The sequence below is a fragment of the Tachysurus vachellii genome, chromosome 7, assembly GCF_030014155.1.
Source record: "Tachysurus vachellii isolate PV-2020 chromosome 7, HZAU_Pvac_v1, whole genome shotgun sequence".
Taxonomy (NCBI): Eukaryota; Metazoa; Chordata; class Actinopteri; order Siluriformes; family Bagridae; genus Tachysurus; species Tachysurus vachellii.
The window spans coordinates 28,857,759-28,877,930 of NC_083466.1; the positions used below are offsets into that span (position 1 = coordinate 28,857,759).

At 39.3% G+C, this 20,172-nt stretch overlaps 3 protein-coding genes across 3 annotated transcripts; 1 reads left to right on the forward strand and 2 right to left on the reverse strand.

Moving 5' to 3' along the window:
• Positions 1 to 211: 211 nt before the first annotated feature.
• grpel1 (GrpE-like 1, mitochondrial) lies at positions 212 to 3,241 on the reverse strand. The gene is made up of 4 exons (XM_060873557.1): positions 3,133 to 3,241; positions 1,858 to 2,011; positions 1,439 to 1,520; positions 212 to 936 (listed from the first exon to the last, which is right to left on the reverse strand). The coding sequence occupies exons 1-4, from the start codon at positions 3,189 to 3,191 to the stop codon at positions 590 to 592; spliced, it is 642 nt and encodes a 213-aa protein (XP_060729540.1). The 5' UTR covers positions 3,192 to 3,241; the 3' UTR covers positions 212 to 589.
• A 3,291-nt stretch (positions 3,242 to 6,532) lies between these two features.
• Positions 6,533 to 10,259, reverse strand: tada2b (transcriptional adaptor 2B). Its single transcript, XM_060875327.1, has 2 exons — positions 9,924 to 10,259; positions 6,533 to 8,062 (listed from the first exon to the last, which is right to left on the reverse strand). Exons 1-2 carry the CDS (start codon positions 10,191 to 10,193, stop codon positions 6,932 to 6,934), a joined length of 1,401 nt encoding a protein of 466 aa, XP_060731310.1. The 5' UTR covers positions 10,194 to 10,259; the 3' UTR covers positions 6,533 to 6,931.
• ccdc96 (coiled-coil domain containing 96) lies at positions 10,001 to 13,327 on the forward strand. The gene is made up of 4 exons (XM_060875328.1): positions 10,001 to 10,139; positions 10,913 to 11,266; positions 11,683 to 12,344; positions 12,779 to 13,327. Exons 2-4 carry the CDS (start codon positions 10,927 to 10,929, stop codon positions 13,097 to 13,099), a joined length of 1,323 nt encoding a protein of 440 aa, XP_060731311.1. The 5' UTR covers positions 10,001 to 10,139; positions 10,913 to 10,926; the 3' UTR covers positions 13,100 to 13,327.
• Positions 13,328 to 20,172: the final 6,845 nt, after the last annotated feature.

A 20,172-nucleotide genomic window follows, 5' to 3' on the forward strand; every position in this document is an offset into this window, starting at 1 on the left:
TTCCTAAAAACTATTAATTTAATAAAACATCTGTTTTGAACAGATTAACAGCATGACTGAGCTCAAACCTTTGGTGAGATCTTCTCTGTCTAACGTTGTGTTCAGAAGCTGATTAACATGAAATATGGAATGCAATGTTTGAGATCATTCTATATTTCTGCATATAGGGTTAAGAGTGAGCTGGCAGTTGCAGCAGTGAGTGAAGACAAAAGACAGGACAAAAGGCATTTAAATATATGAATATAGATACAAAGTCATGGAGAAACATTAATACAGCTGATTTCATCATTTTCATGGACCCTTTTTTCATTTCTTAAGAGCAGTGAGAGAAATGCGTTCACACTGGTTTGTCTCATCATCACATCTTCATACACACATGCGGGATGTTTGGATCACGCCCCTTTTCTTAAAGTGAACGGAACGAAAACTTTTTCCCCCCCACTCGCTGTCTTCAACCTCTATCATTATGATATAAACTGTGATATTAATCATAGAGGAATTCACATCAGTCCGCTAGCATCCCTACGTCCAGGTCGTGTTCAGGCAAACCGTATCGAACCGGAAAGCCGAGCCAGACCAAACCGGGTTTTTACTGAGCTTTAACCACGCCAACGAGCGCGGGTCGCAACGTGCGGCCATGCAGCTTGTAGCCCACTTTGGTAACCGTGGCGACGGTGCCAGGCTCCTGGCCCTCGTGGGGTATTTGGAACAGCGCCTCGTGCTCGTACGGGTCGAACTTCAGCCCGACCGGGTCCAGTTTCACCAGACCGTGTTTGGTGAAAACCTTCTGGATCTGGACCTGGGTCATCACCAGCCCATCATACAGGTTCTTCAGGTGAGGGTTCTGTGAGGACACCTCCTCCTTCGGGACGCTCTGAGTCGCCTTCTCCAAGACGTCTGCCACTTCGAGAAGGTCTTTACAGAAAGCCTGGATTCCTTCAGAAGAAAAGAAAAGAAAAGAAAAAAAAAGGAGAAAATGCTTAACACAAGGTTTATTATTTCACACTCAGGGATAAAGTTTACACCCTTTCTGGTCCATGGTTTATTTAGACAAGAAAAACTGTACAAGCTGTCATTCGTTTATTCCACAATTAATCCAGGAAGAATATATGAAGATGTATTCTACATTGGTTTAGCATGAGTTGGAAAGATTAAAAGGTTTTTATTTTATTTATTTAATTTAAAGCACTTTACACTGGTCAGGGTGGCAGTGGATCTGGAGCCGTTATCTCAGGAATACTAGGAGTAAGGTGGGAATTTTTGGATGGGAGACTAGTGTATAAACATTCAGGGGCAATTCTGCACAGGCAATCCACCTACCATCATGTCTCTGAGATGTGTGAGGAGAACCGGAGAACATCGCGGAAACCCACAGAAGGAGAACATGTGACAGTAACGGGGCTCAGGATAAATGCAGAACACAAGAGATTTTTCTTACCATAAAGTTTAGCATCATCTACCAACTTCTGACTTCTCTGCCTTAGGTTCTCTGTATCAGCCAGCGCTCGCTTGTATTTATCCTGCAACCACACACAGTGTCAAGTCAGTCAAACACACATGGCTGGATTGTATTTCACATCACACCACAGTGCTGCTGGGTTCTGGCTCCTGATTGGTCAGAAGGTGTTGATTAATTCTCTAGCCCACAGGTTTATATTAATCATGTATGGAAGTCTCTGGTGTGAGAGGTGAAGCTGTGATACAATAACATGACTTCAAGAGAGATTCAGTGGGAGAACGACTGCTTTTAACATAAGTGACAACCGGAAGTAGCTTGTTTAGAGATGTTAAGTCTAACTACAATAACTGTTTGGAATAAAAACACACGTTATTCTTAAATTTCACGTTTCTTCTTACCGTCAGTTCATTCAGCTGCTCTTCTAGCTGCCCTTTCTCCTCGGCTATCACCTTCTCCGCTGCGCTCTGCTCTGGTTTTTGACCTCCGGTTTCTTCTTCTGGTCCTCCTGGACTCTTCTGCTGAGCCGCCGTGCATAGAAGCCGCGGCGTCCTCCTGAAAGAACAAATATTTATTTGTTAAGACCGAACTTTAGACGTACAGAGTGCGAAAAACAAAAGAACCGATAAAAGTAAAGCTACATATGACCGATTTTGTTTTATTTATACTGCATGCTATTGGTGTATTGTCCGGCTGTTTTTCTCAAGAGGATTGGATCTTTTTCTGACTTTCCTGATACCCTGTTGACATGTATAAAGTCTCCATACGCCCTCGGAGCACTCGCTGTTGAGCGTGCAGCTTACGTAGGGACTCGGGCACAACAGCGATCCCTTTGGAACGAATGACGACATCAGTAGAACCTTTTCACAACCAATTTAATAAAAAAAAATCAAGCAGGCTTTAACGATAAATCTTTTCATTCGAGCGTTTTCACTGCAACGCAACAACGGATTAATAGTTTTTTTTTAATATAATGTCTATTCAATGAAAAGATTCGAAATGACTCATTTAATTATGAGTATTATAGACATTAAACTTGACATTTTTATTTATAGATCCTGTCAGTAAACAAAGCATTAAATTACAGTAAAAATAAGTAAGTAAGTAAATAAATAAATAATTTTTTTTTAAAAAATATTAGTTAATTAATATTGTAGTTTAATTGTCATAATTACATATATATATACGTATATAGATACACACACGTATATATATATATATATACGTATATAGATAGATAGATAGTTTGATAAATGTACATTTTGTGTTATTTTTAACTATTAAACTTAAATACTAAATATTTTTCTGCACCACAAAAATTTATTTAAGTCAAAATCTTTCTCTTCTGAAGCGACACTAAGATTTATTTTGTAAATAATATAAAATACACACAACTGGCTAAGCTACACAAGGCTCGATCCTAAATAACGTGTCTGACGTCTATGTAGGGCACTAGATAGGGCGCGTGTCTCTAACCCACTTCACGGTCAGTGAAGAACACTAGTGTAGGGAATAAGGGCGGTATTTGGAACACAACCCAAACTTAGCTAACGGCTCCGGTTGCTTTATTATTGAAACGAACACACAAACGAGACAACTGAAGTCTGGGTTTAAGCGCAGAATAACTTTAAGATCGCGTTAAAGTGTAATAATGATGTAAAAGATTATAAACACACCTTGATAAAGAAGGAGCTGTTAAAATGTACCGCACTGCACGCGCACACAAAGCCGCCATGTTTAACTTCTCACGCGCTGCGCAAAGGACTGCTGAACGTCAGAGGGTGAATAAGGAAAAGTGGGCGGGACACATCCAGCGACCAATAGCCATCGCGTATAGCCGTGACGTAAGTCTATATCATCCAATCAAACGCAATAGTCTGTTGCAACACATACAAGCAAGGGCGCCTGGAACAGAACTGAAGGTTATTGGGCCGCGATACAATCCCTACATTCTACACTTAGAAGTGCACTAGAAAAGGTGCAGAAGTCGTTGGTTAACGCACTAGATAGTCTACAGATACAGATAGTGAACAACGGTTTAGGACGGAACGTCATTCAGAAAGCTAATGCTAATTATTTCTTCATGTTGATGTTTTTCATTTATTTATTAAAACTATTTTAACAAACTGAAAGTCGATTTCTAACGAAAACTATTATGTTTATTTGGTATTAAGACCCCAAAACACACACACAATAAAGACAACTTGCTCAGTATGAACACTTTAATACAAAATAAATGACAACTTTGTTTTTTTTTTTCCCCTCAACAACATTGTTACAAACAAATAAGAGATTTTTAATAACTAAAACATTGATTCAGTGTTTTTATTTATTTTCTTTTTAAATACAAAAATGATCTAAAAAAATTGCTTCAGAAATAAAATACTTTACACTTCACATATGTGTTATTTCCCTCATTTTCTACACTCATTAAATAATTGTACAAAACGAAAATATTTACAGTTTCTAAAATAGGATAAACTGAGTGATAAAATATGAATATTTTATTTGAAGGGGAAAAAACGGTCAAAGGCATATGTTTGGGCTTGCATTGGACAAATCTTTAAATTTCTTAAATGTTATTTATTTACTAATCGTAAGAAGGAAATGCGAGACAGGGATCGTCGGTACTAGATTATTTGTTAAATAAATCAGATAAGAGTTAATTACAAGTCATTATGGACAGCTTGACCCTGAAATGGCGATGTTCAAATGTCTGGGGAATAAAAAAGGTCAAGGGGCGATTGAAAAGAAAGCTTAAAAAGAAGTAAAAAAAGAGAGAGAGAGAGAAAGAGAAAGACACTTGTGCACTTCTTCCCTTGTTCGTATTCAGCCGTCGAGTCAGCCTTCCAGAGTCATTTACATTTAAATGGGACAGGGAAAAGAGCCTCAGGCCTGAAGAACCACACAAAAGCTCTCAAGCAGAGGGGTAAAAATAAAAGAGTGAAAGAAAAAGAAGCGTCTTAGCGATGGACAAAACATCCCGGTGCTGAAAAGAAAAACAGCTTCAAAAGTTACTGAGATAAGGAAACAAAAAAAAAAGCCTGTCTAAACGTTTTCTTGCATCTAAATGCATCGGTTATCGGTTTTGTGATGTTTACGGTGATATTCGACATGTTTACGATAATACTGTCGATCGTGGACGTCCTCGTGTTTCATTAAGCGCCATTTCTAGACCGCATAAGGATAAATACCTTCTGAAAGTCTTTGGTGCGCAGAATGAAACGTTAATTTGCAAACACAATGCTACGAGATTAATCACAAACCATGATAAAGAGTCAGGCATTTAATGTTGTCAATGATGTTATTGGCTAATCACTTCAGTGTAGCGGAGCTAAAAAACTGTAAGTAGTGTCTTTACCTAATTATAAGAAGGCTTTTGGAGTGAACAATCTTGCTTCAACTACATTGATTATGCTATTTCTGGAAACCAAACAATTCTAGAACCATCCTGAGGATTGTAAAAATAAACAGCAGAGTCACAGTCACAAAAACGCGATCGAATAACACCAGGAAGACTATAATCACTCTGTGGACTGCAGAACCATAGTGAAGATTCTAGAACCGCACTGGGAAAGAACATCCAAGCATCTTCCACTGGGAAGATTCATAAACCACACTGAGGTGGGAGGTCATCAAACAGACATTGTATTTTGGATTGTAGAACCCCAGAAGAAAAAGTGAAGATTTTAGAAGACCCTAGAATACCTTCTCATCATCTCATCTAGGAATTTCACCAGAGTGACCAACATCACTCTGAGGACTCTAGAACCGCTGTCAGGTTTGTAAAGATGGGCTGGGAGGAGCATGATCAGTCAGTCTAGAATAGAGACTAATGTACACACAGAGGAAACTACATTCTGGTGATTCTAGAATTGTGCTGGGAAAACAGTCATCATCCTGAAGCACAGTCAACGTTCTAGAAACAAACTGGGGATACTATTATCCGGCTGATCATAGGACCATGGGGCACGACTAATCTAGACCCAGGATACTAGAAGCAAACTAGTAATGTAATACAAATAAAGTAAAACTACAAAGTAAAACTACAGAGCAATGTAAGTAGGAAAGCAGAACCAAAGCAAAGAATCTAGAGTTTTTCTGGGGAGACCATAATTTCTTTGAAGGATGTAGAATCACAGTGAAGATGGATGAACCATGTTGGGGAGACTCTAAGCACTCCAAAACAATTCACAGGACTCTCTAACCACTTCAGCAGTAATTTGTAAAAAAACTAGATAAAGATCCAAAAGCCATCTCTCTTAAAAAAGTGTATTAAGGAGAATGGAAATAAACCACAGTACTAACCACTAGCCTTGTTCGTGTCTAGGCACCAGCAAATCATTTATCATGGTTTGTAAAATTGCATGATAACTTATGAATGAACACAAATCCTGTGTAGCATCACAAGAAGTATCAGGAATCAAAGGCAATCCATTATTCCATTACCAAAATAAAACAGGAAGTGCGAGAACTGAACACAAACAGACACGCTTTCAGGAAAAGAGAACATAATTTTTAGGAACAGTTTTTTGAGCCAAACTGAAGATTCTAGAATTACGCTGTGCATTAAAGAACCAGCCTGAAGAATCAAAAAACTTTAGCGAATCCTAGAACCACAGCAAAGACACTAGAACCCGCATCACTCTAAGGATACTGATTCCCGACTCTAAGGATATTGGAGATTTATGAATTTAGCTGGGAAAAGTATCACTCAGAATATTCTGGAAACACAGAAAAGGATCTAGAACCACACAAGGAAGATGGTTCTAGGAAACAGAGCAAATATGCCAGAACCATACTAAGACCCCATGACCTGTTAGAACACAGGATTCGTAAACCACACAGAAAATTCTGGAATTATTTTGGAAGGGGGATTTACTACTACGAGATCTCTAAAGAGTCTGGATACACAGTGAAGATTCTAAAGCCTCGGCAGGGAGACTAATCATCACTTTGAGACCTCCAGAATTCCAGAAGCACACCAATGATTTCATCACAGTGATGTTTGGGGAGCCATGTGACAGAGTCTAGAGTCACACAAAGATTCATTAAGGATTGTACGACGATTCTAGATTCACAAGGAAAAGGTCTTTAATGGTAAACTACAAGTTAAAGGTAAGACTGCTGTCCACTCGTTAAACAGGAAGAATCCAAGATGACAAGAAAGTCTCAATCAGGGTTCTGGCTATTCTCAAAAAAATCACATTTTCAGAGGTTTCTGAATGTTGCTTAGATGCAGTATTAACAGAACACACAATCCCCCAAACCTCCCCATCCCCCAAAAAGATTTCTCAATAGCAAAAATATATATATATATATATATTTATGTATATACAAATTTATTCCATTGAACCATTATGAAAATTGTAGTCAAGTTTTTTTTTTCCACATTTACATTCCTATGAGCAGAGCCAGGATTGAGATTCACCGTCCCACGTACTTAGAAAACACTAAAAAAAGAAGCGTGAAATGTTACGCAGCATCTCGAGATATCCAGCCGCTCTCTGTGAGGAAGTTCAGGATGCGTCTTTTCAGCATTTTGTCCAGGTAGCCCGGTAAGCGGCTCTTAGCGGGAACACCTTGCCGTTTCTGCAAATGATCTTTAATTATGATCGTTTTGACAGTCAAATATCGAGTTGGACTCAAGTTCAGTGAATTGCAGAGCACTTTCTCACGATCAGAAAGCAGCTCGAAGCCAGATAAGTGCTCAATGGCTGAGAATTCACCATCTTTTCCTTCCTCTTTTATGGTGCTGGCTCCGCCACCTAAATTAGCTCCACTTCCAGAGTTCGCTCCGCCTCCAATTCCAATCCCAGCTCCTCCACCACCTCCACCTCCACTGCCTCTTTTGGAGCTCTTGTTTTCTTTCCGTTTCTCACGTTTGTGCCGTGCTGCCTCGTACTCGGCTGACTCGTCGAGACGCGTGATGCCGTTGCGCCGGTAGCGCTGGAGTTCACGCACTTTGGCACGAAGCAAGCGTTCCTTTTGCATGTTCTCAAAAAAGTCCTCGAATTCTCGAAATGCCATGAACTGGCAGATCGCACGCAATTTTGTCCGCTGCTCACGCTCCTCCTTCGTGATTTTGCGCTTTGCAGAACCTGATGTTGAACCCACAATGGGCGGGGCCAAACCAGCACCTGCAGCTCCACTCCCTTTGTCTTTCTTTTCACGACCAAAAAAGGCATTTATGAGGTTGTAGTCACGGCCAACATCTTTCCTACGCTGACGCTCACGTAGCTTTCGAACATACATATCCACGTGAGCGCGTTTCATCTCCAGGTCCACATCCTCATCATCGTAGTTTACAGACAAGCCACTGACAAGCAGCTCCGCCTCCTGTTCATATTCCACCTCGTAGTCATCACGAAGTGGCATGTAGCCAAGCTGCTGCTGTTCAGCCGGCGTTAGCTCCAGCGGAGGTGGGGGCGCAGTGAGGCTCGGGGAAAGAGGTGCCCCGCCTGGACACGTGTGGTCCGTCACACGGTTAGGGATCAGCTCAGGGATACACGCCTTCCCCAGGTTACCATGGATGTACATAGTCACGTAATGCTCCATCACCTCCTGAGGTGTCCGGGAAGCTCCCATGTGGGCTGCCATGTCCTCCTAAACACAAACACACATGCTTTTTTTTAATTTTATATTTGCAATATTCACATATATAAAAACATTGTTGATAGACGTGTTAATACATTATACCATTAATATATTTACATTTAGTACCATCACTCATTCGTCACGCTCAATGCCGCTAATATATCGGTTGTATCAGACGTGTTGATAATACAAACCGTTTTTTGTTTTTTTTAAATAATTGGTTAAATCTACCCGCACGTGGCCACTCTGAAGGTGTCACCAAACTGGGATCCATAACATGACATAACATAACATAACATAACATAACATACTTTATCCTTTTAACAAAACTAAACCACAAGACAACACACCATGTTACACAGCTGACTGAATGAGACCCTGCAATATTCACTATGGGCTTGCAAACATGTAAAACTAAACTAACACTCGGTTGCCTCGTAATTTAACAGAGACGTGAGTGACAAAAGTTAAAAGATATTAAATAATTCACATGAGTTGTGTGTGTGTGAATTGAGAGAGAGAGAGAGAGAGAGAGAGAGAGAGAGAGAGAGAGATAGAGAGAGAAAGAGAGAGAGACACAGATAGAGAGAGAGAGACAGAGAGAGAGAGACAGCGAGAGAGAAAAAGAGAGAGACACAGATAGAGAGAGAGAGACAGAGAGAGAGAGACAGCGAGAGAGAAAAAGAGAGAGACAGACAAACAAACAAAGACAGACAGACAGACAGACAGAGAAAGAGAGAGACAGACAGACAGACAGACAGACACAGAGAGAAACATAGAGAGACAGAGAGATAGACAGAGACAGACAAACAAACAGACAGACAGACAGAGAGAGAGACAGACAGATAGATAGAGAGAGAAAGAGAGAGAGACACAGATAGAGAGAGAGAGAGACAGAGAGAGAGACAGCGAGAGAGAAAAAGAGAGAGACACAGATAGAGAGAGAGAGAGACAGAGAGAGAGAGACCGCGAGAGAGAAAAAGAGAGAGACACAGATAGAGAGAGAGAGAGAGAGACAGCGAGAGAGAAAAAGAGAGAGACAGACAAACAAACAAAGACAGACAGACAGACAGACAGACAGAGAAAGAGAGAGACAGACAGACAGACAGACAGACACACACAGAGAGAAACATAGAGAGACAGAGAGATAGACAGAGACAGACAAACAAACAAACAAACAGACAGACAGAGAGAGAGAGACAGAGATAGACAGAGAGAGAGACAGAGAGAGAGAGACAGAGATAGACAGAGAGAGAGAGACAGAGAGACACAGAGAGAGACAGACAGACAAACAAACAGACAGACAGAGAGAGAGACAGAGATAGACAGAGAGAGAGACAGACAGATAGATAGAGAGAGAAAGAGAGAGAGACACAGATAGAGAGAGACAGAGAGAGAGACAGCGAGAGAGAAAAAGAGAGAGACACAGATAGAGAGAGAGAGAGAGACACAGAGAGAGAGAGACAGCGAGAGAGAAAAAGAGAGAGACACAGATAGAGAGAGAGACAGAGAGAGAGAGAGACAGCGAGAGAGAAGAAGAGAGAGACAGACAAACAAACAAAGACAGACAGACAGACAGAGAAAGAGAGAGACAGACAGACAGACAGACACAGAGAGAAACATAGAGAGACAGAGAGATAGACAGAGACAGACAAACAAACAAACAAACAGACAGACAGAGATAGACAGAGAGAGAGACAGAGAGAGAGAGACAGAGAGACACAGAGAGAGACAGACAGACAAACAAACAGACAGACAGAGAGAGAGACAGAGAGACAGAGAGAGCGAGAGAGAGAGCTTGTTTTATTACCAGTTTAATAAACTTTATAATTAAATATCTAAAGTGCGGTGGATTAAACGTTCTGATTACCCAGTTCCCGAACCCGTACTGTTCGATGGCATCGAGCAGCGATTGCTCTTCCCTGCTGCTCCATCCTCCCTCCGCCTCGGGACCCCACAGAGTGAAGCGGCCCCCGTCCACTAGCTGATACCCGTGCCATCTCCGGTGGGTCCCGATCTCCGCTCCGGCGGACAGACACTCAGGACACAGCTCGATGTCCGGGCAGTCTGTGCAGCGCAGCCGCAGGTTCGTAACGTCCGCGAGACAGTTCACGCAGTACTTCTTGCCCACATCCGCCATCTTGGCGCTGGTTTATTGCTCTCTGTCGCTCTGTGTGCGCGCTTTCGGAAGCCGCGCGGACGTTTGTGACTAGCGCATGCGCATTCCGGCCTCTCCGGTGTCTCATAAATATTCATATATACGACGAGCTAACGCTCTGATTGGCTGTATCCAGGACAACCTGTAAAAACACAAACACATAAATACAATAGGTCCCTGAAAGATGTAAACGCGATTCTGATTCTGATTCCAATTTAATCTCAGGTGAGCTAATCATTTAAATACTATCTGCATTTGGTGTTGCTTTTAATTATCTAGACTATATAATATCTATTTATTTATCTATCTGTGTATCTTTTGTTTTATAAATAGGTCAATTGATGTAAAAAATGCGATATAATAACATTAATGATAGTCGTAATAATTTTGTTTATCTATACACAGAGCTTAACAAAAGAAAAAAATATCTAGCTTTAATTAAAAACTTTATAGTATTACTGTTATACAACAAATAAACCACTATGTGGTGCTGTTATACAACAAATAAACCACTATGTGGCGCTATTATTACAAATACAACTTTGCACCTTGCTTTCTCCATCCAATACCACAGGAGTTTGCCAGTGCACAAATTTGAGTGTATAATAATAATAATAATAATAATAATAATAATAATAATAATAATCATAGAATTTCCAGTCATAATAAAAGGAATAACGGTTTACAAAATAAATTCACAGATTATCGTGTGAAAATGGAGGAGCAGTCACTCGAGGAAACAGGTCCTGTGAACGTGGCAGAGACGGCGGAGATCCTCGACAGTGACGATCTGACCAAACCTGATGATGAAAGACCTGCAGTAGAAGAAGTTGAAGAGATAGAGCAAGCAGCAACTGAAGAAGATGAAATGAGACCCATGCTAAATGCACCAGGAATACCTGAAGAACCTGAAGGAGAGTTTGAAGATACATTGAGAGACGATGAACAATTTGGTGATGAATTTGAAGAGAGGGTCACCTCAGATGTAGAGAATTTTCAAAACAAGTATGAAGAACAGCATGAATGCCAAGTGGAAGATTGCAAACAGTCTACAGGTGCATGAAAGTTTTATCACTTATATACATATATATCACTTTATAAATGTACAGTATATGTATATATATATATATATATGTATATATATATATATATATATACATATACTGTGTGTGTGTGTGTGTGTGGCAGCAGGTGAAAACGGTTATAACGTAGATAAAATGGTAAAATTTGTATATGTTATTATAGTATTTAATAATCTACATAAAAAATTGTATTTTTGAGTAATGGGCCTATAAAGTTTCACACCAAATTGTTGCTTGATTAAAAAGAAAACTGCACATGTACTAATGCAAATAAAGTAATGAACATCTCCTTAACCAGTCTTTGGATGACAGGAAAACAAATTTGTGGTTTGGTTGGAAGGACAGAATCTATCACCAAAAATTGATTTTTTTTAATCAATATTTTTTAGCTTATCTTCAACCTAACCAACTGGACACTGAAGAGGAACAGGAGCTCCTTCGAGATCTTCAAACAGAACATGAAAAACTGAGTCGGCACAATTACCAGCTCCAAAATACACTGGCTGAATACTTCTGTCTTAAATCAGCCGGAGAACTGCAGCAAGTCCAAGACAAGATGTACCCCAACCAAGAGTGTTGTCAAAAGTACCCAGACATCATAGAGGATATTAAGAGGCAGAAGCAAGACAAGAAGCAAAAGCAACTCCAACAACAACATCTTAATGATCTGCTTCGGCAGAACAATGAGAAGCTGGAGCAAATTGAGCTTGAGTGGAGCACGCTAATGTCAGCCAAGCGTGAGGTACTCATTACAGAGCTGGAGAAATCAAATGGCAAGCTGGAGGCCCAAGCTATAACTGAGCGTCGACTGACAGCTGCACAGAAATGCGAGGATGAGTTTGTCTCTGTCAGGCATGAAAACTTCAAGCTGAATCTAAAGATGCCCAAATTGGAGCCAGGGCTCCATGTCAGGGATGAGAATCTAGGTGAAAAGATGCAGCACACTGACTTTGAGCAGCTAAACATTGAAAACCAGACTTACAGTGAAAAGATCCAGGAGTGCACAGAGGATCTACTTAAGCTGAAGAGAACATTACCCCAAACTGGGCAGGTATGATCTCTCTCTTTATTTGTTTGTAATGTATTCATTTGTTTATATTTATCACTTAGAATGTTATTAGTTCTCCAGCCATTTCATTACTTCTGTTAAGCGGCTTTAAGACAATGTCAGTTATTAAAAGTGCTATGCAAATAATTTTAATTATATTTCTTTCCTGGGCGAGCCAGCATACAAGGCACCGCTACCTCAGTCCTCGACTTGTTGCCCTGGATTTAATATATTTTTGAAAATTTATTCCGCATTTCGCTTGCAAGAGTATTTTATGCAGTGGGTTGCTAGCCCAACGTGCAACCCTCCGCTTTTCACATCCTGGGCTTGGGACATTACTGCTTAGAAAATTCTTTAACAACCATTTTTTTATTTTTTCAGTCCAGTGACAGGATATTGTTTCACAAAGCTCATTATGTTTTGTGTGTCCGACTCAGATTCTAATGCACGTGAAAGAGAAGTTGAGGTATGTTAAGGTGGAGAACCAGGAGAAGCAGGTACATTTTGATGAACTGGATGCCTTGGTTCTACATGAGCAGGAAGCTCTGACACAGTCAATGCAGGCAAGGGACATCCTGCGCTTTGACAATCTGCGTAGGCGGCAGGATTGTGGCTTGCTGGGAAACCCCACACTGCTACGGAACTTTGAGGACACAGAGGATGAGCGTGAGGCACTTGAGAGACAAATAGAGATGCTAAAAAGAAGCCGAAGAGACATACAAGACCGCACAGATGCAAATATGCATACAAATATATAAAACTTAGCATATTTATTTTGAAGTACAGATATAGATATAGATTTTTTTTGTCATTTGACTACAGAGGGAAATGTAAAGAATTGTTGAAATAAATAACAACTCTTAATGATGAACTCTGTTTATTTTGTTTGACTGTACAATTTCCAGTATGTCAGATTAAATTGGATTGTTAATGTCACAAATTAGGGTAAGAAGGTAATGCAAAAGATACCAAGCTGTAAAGTCAAATATGGTTATTGTTCACACTTTGTGTATCATAGTGTGCAATGTCTTTTCTCATACAAAATGATGCAACAGAGAACAACTGGACAAACAGTGAAGCAAAGCTAAAAATCCTTGTCGCCTTGTCTTTGTTAGACGTGAGGCAAACGTGTTAGCCACTGCAGTATAGAAATTACGGCAAAGAATTCCCACCCTTTCCTGTGGCTTGGGAAACCATGAAGTAAGTAAATACATAAAAAAAGAATTAATAAAATACTTATACTGCATACACTCATCTTTCCAAAACAAATAGGGTCAATACTACTTAAAATAAGCAAAATATTCTGCTAACAGTAAGGAAAATTTTCACTTTCCATGAATTTTAAAACAAGAACCCGCTGATTTCCTAAAACTAGTGCAGCTAGATGAAAAACAAGTAAATTTGCTATACAACGAAAAAATAAAAATTCTTTTCTAAATGTATAGGAAAAGTACTTTAATTATATCTTCAAATCAGAAGAGCTAGAGTAAAAACAATTTACATTTATATAGATACTAAGAAATGTTTTAAGAATTCCCCTTAATTTGTTATAAAATGTGCTTAAATTTAGAATCAAATGGTTTACAACTAACTTAAAACAAATCTTTATAATCAAAAATTTTACAGACAATCTAAATATTGTTCTTATAATAAGAAATAAACAAAGAACTAAATTTCAGTACATTTCTTGTCACCTCTTTACTGTGAACCCCAGAGGCTGCATATGGGAAGAACAAGGAATGCACCAAAAACATGTAATCACCTGTAGGGTTTTATAATATCTCACCTGGTTCTAAAATATCAAACCCATCAAATTGACACCTAAAAATGTAGCATAAACTTCACTAAGGCCATTGGTGGGGAAATAATAATTGATAAAATTAACTATTCTCAAATAAAATTAAGGCTGAAACCAAGGTAACCAATTAACAGTGCTTCAATCATTATTATAATCAATAACAAATGTTCTATGTATTAAAGGTTATCGAATTGGCCAGTACTCAACGTTCTGTTATGGGGACCGGAAAAGAAAAAAAATAGTGTTGCTCTAGTCAGTAATGAACCTTTTCCACTCAGCCAAAGACTTTGTATATGAAGAGGTCATGTCTTTCTCGTGGATGGCATCCAAAAGGACTTCTGTCTGCAGCACAGAGAACAGTGTCGCAATACAAAATGCCATGAGATACATCACACTAGCATAGATGTATTTTTTTAGGAAGGTCACCACAGGCCAGTAAGCAGTTGGTTTCACAGACAATCACAATAGGGCTGAACAGTGGTCTAGTCTAAAGAAAGGTGTTTAGGTCTTCTGCAGACTGACACAGACACAGAGAAAAACAAATATGACCACAAAGACAATTCATACTATTTGTATCTTATGGTAAAGTAAGTTATACTGTATGAAAATTTTCATTCAGGCTCAAATGTATTTACCTCAAGGATGTGAAACATAGCTTCAGTTGCATGTCCTAACTTGAGTGGAGCCACAGGTGAGGGAAACATGTCTGGTAAATCCTTCATCATGGCAAGTGAGTGCTTCAATGTTAAAAAATAATATCATTTCCTGCAGTGAGTTATATAAACAAGCATCAATATGTTCATGGGATTCTCCATTGCCAACACAGGCAATAATTACCCTTGGCCTTTTCCTGTAGTGTTCTTGCCAATATTTGTAGGTTCTCCGTAGTTTCTGATGCCAACAAACAGAACAAAAATCACCAAATAAGATTTAAATATATAGTTAATTCTAGACCAATGCCAACCTCTCTCACCCACACCTGAATTATAAAATCCAGACAGATCATTTTAGAAGTTAAAAGCACAGGCATTTATTTACCTAGATTACATATATTACAGATGGGCCTAATTGTAATTCAGTTTTGATAAGGATATTTGGGTATATTTAAGTACGAAGCCTGCATCTTTTCTGACCAGCTCCCATTTGCCCTGGTAAAAAGTTTTTCTACCTTATTATGTGGGACAAATATACAACCACTGGAGGCGAGTGGGTAAGTCACTAGTCAGGTATTCAACAGCTCTGTGTCTTCTAGCATTTCATTTCCTAACGAAATCTTTATTGTGAAATATTTGCAGGAATAGCATTGCCATTTTGTGGTACTTTAAAATTACTGCAAAATATTAATTGGGTGAGTCATTATTACACATACACCTGGTGTGACTATTTTTCTGGATTATTCTCCTAAAATGTTCTTTTCCTATTTCAATTCAATATTTTCTATTAAAAATAAATAAATAAAATTGCATGATGATATTGTTGAACTTATTCAAGAGACCGATATGTACATTATTCCCCCTACAACAACAATTCTGTCTATACTGTCACTTTGTTTCTAGTCTCTTCTTTAGAGTAGTGAAGATTTACATTTATACATTTACAGATTTACAATTATACATTATACACTATTTGATTTTTTGTACTTACCATTTAACTCTTCAACCTCTGGGGTACATTCTCAAACCTTTTCAGAAGATGCTTCTTCACAGATTTCCCAAGAAGAAAAAGATAAACAACAAATTGTTTGTGTTTTAAATCATGTTGCAAAATCAGATCCAGAAATGAAACCATACAAGCAGTGAAGTAATTATACTGACATACGTGTCCTTTAGTGACACATGTTTTCGGATTGCGTAGGAAACCCTTCCACAATCCCACTAAAGGATGTGTCCTAGTTTGCACGGGTTAGTATTGAAAACACGAGATCAACAATTAGAGTTGCTCTTACCTTGAACGCAGATATCCTTCGAAGTCCCTCGGTCTTCTAACAAAGGTTCTGCTCCAAGTTCTTCTACCTATTCTATTGTTTGAACCTTTAGATGAAGGAGGCAGACTTAGACCTTTTTGTCTTTTCAGGATCCTCACAATGGGAGGCCTTGTTTTTATTAAAAGTAGTGTAATACAAATAGATGTGTGTAATATATGTAAAAGAAAAGAAAAGAAAATTACAAACAAAATCTCCTTCAAATAGTCAAACAATTCTAGCGTAAGTAGAAAGAAATAAAATGCAAAGATAAAACAAACCAGGAAACACTCTCCTAGTGTAAGCCTGCGTTTGTTCTCCTGATGCACCCTCTATAACAGAGTATAACACAATGAGCTTGCCTCAAGGTGAATGCACACCGATAACTGGTTCTAAAACCCTATTTATAACAGTTCTTAGTATGATCTCATAATGGTCATTCTGCTTCTGACAGCATTCTATCAGGTCTCTGATGATCTCATGCTTCTGAAAAACATCCTGATAGGTCTCCTAAGCTGCATGGCTAATTGTGTATTCTTACAAAGCTGCTGACACAGAACTCGTGATTTCTTTTTTAAGCTTCCATTGTTACTTTCTGTCTTATTATCTAAAAGCATTATATCATTTCTTAATCACACAATGGTTACATAAATTCATATAAAAAAGTAAATGAAACTTATCATTCAATAAAATGGAAAAGAAAGTTCATATAAAGATAAATGAAACTTCTAACAATTCTATAGTCTTCTTTCTGCAAGATGATGGGTCTTGATCCAACTGTCTAGGTACAGTGTCTGTTCCTCTTTGGGTTGGTTCAGGTTCCTTCTGTTGTAGGTCCTTTTCTTCACAGTTTTAATCAGATATATTCAATTTCTTTATGTCATATAACAATTTGCCCATTTCTTTTAGTTTATTTTCCACAGCTTCCTTTTTCCTTGCTCTCTGTCTTTGTTGTCTTTTGTTTCGTTTCTGTCTTTTTGCTGCATTAATTTCACTGCATTAGTTTCTTTATAGTATTTGATGAGATTGTCACATAAGGATAACCAGGTGCACGTTGTATGGCAGTTACATGTGATATGGCAGTTACTCCACTCCTAAAATTTCTATTCACAGCAGACATGTTGTCTTGAATTCTGAGTGTCAGCTCTTTGCATGTTAGCTGCCATATATCTAAGGGTACTGTGTTTGGAAATGTAATGAAAACCTGACTTGTTGTTAGGACTCAGCCCGGACTTTGGCCACGTGCATCTGTTTACGTTTCTCGTCACGTGTCTGCCCCGCCTTCGTCTGCTCCTCCCTGTCGTCACACCTGATCCTTATTGTGTCATTGTCCTTATTGTGTCATTGTCATTGTGACATCGAAGATCTTTGGAAAGAATATATTCTCCTTCACACTGTTTTTCAAAAAAAGGTGATTGCTCCAACTCTGTGTCTGGGTATATAACATACTGTAGACTGACAAGCTGTACTGTGCTAGAGGCACTATGCTGGACCTCTGTGTTTTGAGAAGGCTCAGGAGATGGACGGAGGTGGGGGCCGTAAAAAGAGAGAATGTGGGTGGGGCTGAAATCACAGGTCCCATGGGAGGTGCCAGGTCTGCACAGGCTTGATTCTTGACCCTGTTTAAGACATGCAATATATTTATTACATAATAATTGTAAGCCAAAGAACACCAAAGTGACAACAACAGTAAACACCCCTCAAAACTGTATGATGGCCAGGAAATACTTCGTTTATAAAACACTGCCATTTTAGACAAAATGTCTCCCAATTTTCAAACCTACGTTATCTCGTTTTCCTCATTAGTAAGTCTCCAAATGCCTTCTGAAAATGCGCTCAGGCCCCAGAAAGAGATCACGTAAATCCTTATTAGAGAGCCTGGAGAGCATGTCTGTGCTTATATTAGCAGCTGAAAGGCTTTCCCTCCTCCTGTCTTCATCACTGGCCTGCACCAATATATAACTACTAATTTTTTTTATTTAGTTATATAATGTTAACTTTGAGGGGGCATGGTGGCTTAGTGGCTTAGTGGTTAGCACGTTTGCCTCACACCTCCAGGGTTGGGGGTTCGATTCCCGCCTCCACCTTGTGTGTGTGTGGAGTTTGCATGTTCTCCCTGTGCCTTGGTTTCCTCCAGGTACTCCAGTTTCCTCCCCCGGTCCAAAGACATGCATGGTAGGTTGACTGGCATCTCTGGAAAATTGTCTGTAGTCTGTAGTGTGTGATTGCGTGAGTGAATGAGAGTGTGTGTGTGCGCCCTGCGATGGGTTGGCACTCCATCCAGGGTGTATCCTGCCTTGATGCCCGATGACGCCTGAGATAATGACCCGAGGTAGTTCGGATAAGTGGTAGAAAATGAATGAATGAATGTTAACTTTGCAGCTAAGATAAAGCTAACACGGTCAATCTTAAGGGCACATTTACACATTAACACTACTTCATTAATAACCATACTGTTATTAATGGCTATCAGTCTGCAACTTGCTAGCTAGCACTTTTCCAGTTCATATTTATATTAGCTATTGTTAAGTAGTTTGCTTGCTAAGGAGGAACGTAGAATAATAAAGAAAGTAACATTACCTTTCAAAACTGTAGGTGGTACATCATATGTTTAGTCCGTTCCATCTTTATTCATGGTCTCGGAATAACTCAGAGAGCGTCAGACTTCTGGCTGCGGGTGAAAAGATTTCCAATGGTTTCTAAGACCTAGAGCATAACAGACGTACAGTTGTAGCCCTGATTTCTTGTTGCTCTGTGGTATTGACAAGTGCACTGAGCATTATTGTTTGAAATGTCAACCATTTAAACCCATAAGCTTTGATAAAAATGTCATGGCTTTTCAAGTTGAGGTTCCACACCTTGCACATGACACTGAGCTACAGGATGCCGAACAGTTGGTTGATTTTGCCACTTATAACACAAATTCAAACAAGGGACAAACTTATGTTCAAATCAGATTCCATCTTGGGTATGTAATAAAACTGTACAATAGTTCAATAACTCTTAGTGTGTTGCCCAGATACAAAAAGTCTTAATGCTCTTAATGCAATCTTGTAATTTTGAGCTGGTTAGGGCCCTGACTCAGCACAGGATATTTCAGTATAGAAGAAATTATTTGGTTCCAGACTTGTTTGTAGCACATTAGTAATTTCACTGTGTACGTTCTTTAATATTTGTAAAACCCTGAACTTATAGCATTTTAACCACATTCTGTTGGTCAAATGAATGTAATGTAATGACAAAAAAAATTCAGTTTGGCCATCATCTGTCATAAATTTGTGAAAAGATGAAGAGGAAAATGCTTAAAAGAAGAAATTATGAGTTCAACAAAGCAGTTTTGTACTTGTCATTATTGTTGAAAAAGCTTTAAAATTCAGGTAAATCTACTCCCAAGCATTAAGATACTCCGAACTAGTAAAAAAGACAAGCAAAATGTTGGTGTCATAGTGGTGAGCATAGCTGCCTTCCAAGCAATTATTGTTGCACCAAACTCCACTCGAATTTCTCGTAAATCAAAAGCCCCTCAGCACAAAACTTTGTTTCTGCCTGGTTTTGAACCAGGGACTTTTCACATGTGAGGTAAACATGATAACCACTAAAAATCAGAAACCACAACAAAGACTGCTCAACCTATGCTGAGGCCTGGGAAACAACGCTTGTTTGAAGCTCAAACACTTGAGTGCCATTGTTGAGAAGCAGACACAATTGAATCGCTTATGTTACAGCTAGGGGGCATGGTGGCTTAGTGGTTAGCACGTTCGCTTCACACCTCCAGGGTTGGGGGTTTGATTCCTGCCTCCACCTTGTGTGTGTGGAGTTTGTATGTTCTCCCCGGGTACTCCAGTTTCCTCCCCCGGTCCAAAGACATGCATGGTAGGTTGATTGGAATCTCTGGAAAATTGTCCCTAGTGTGTGATTGTGTAAGTGAATGAGAGTGTGTGTGTGTGCCCTGCAATGGGTTGGCACTCCGTCCAGGGTGTATCCTGCCTTGATGCCCAATGACGCCTGAGATAGGCACAGGCTCCCCATGACCAGAGGTAGTTCGGATAAGCGGTAGAAGATGAATGAATGAA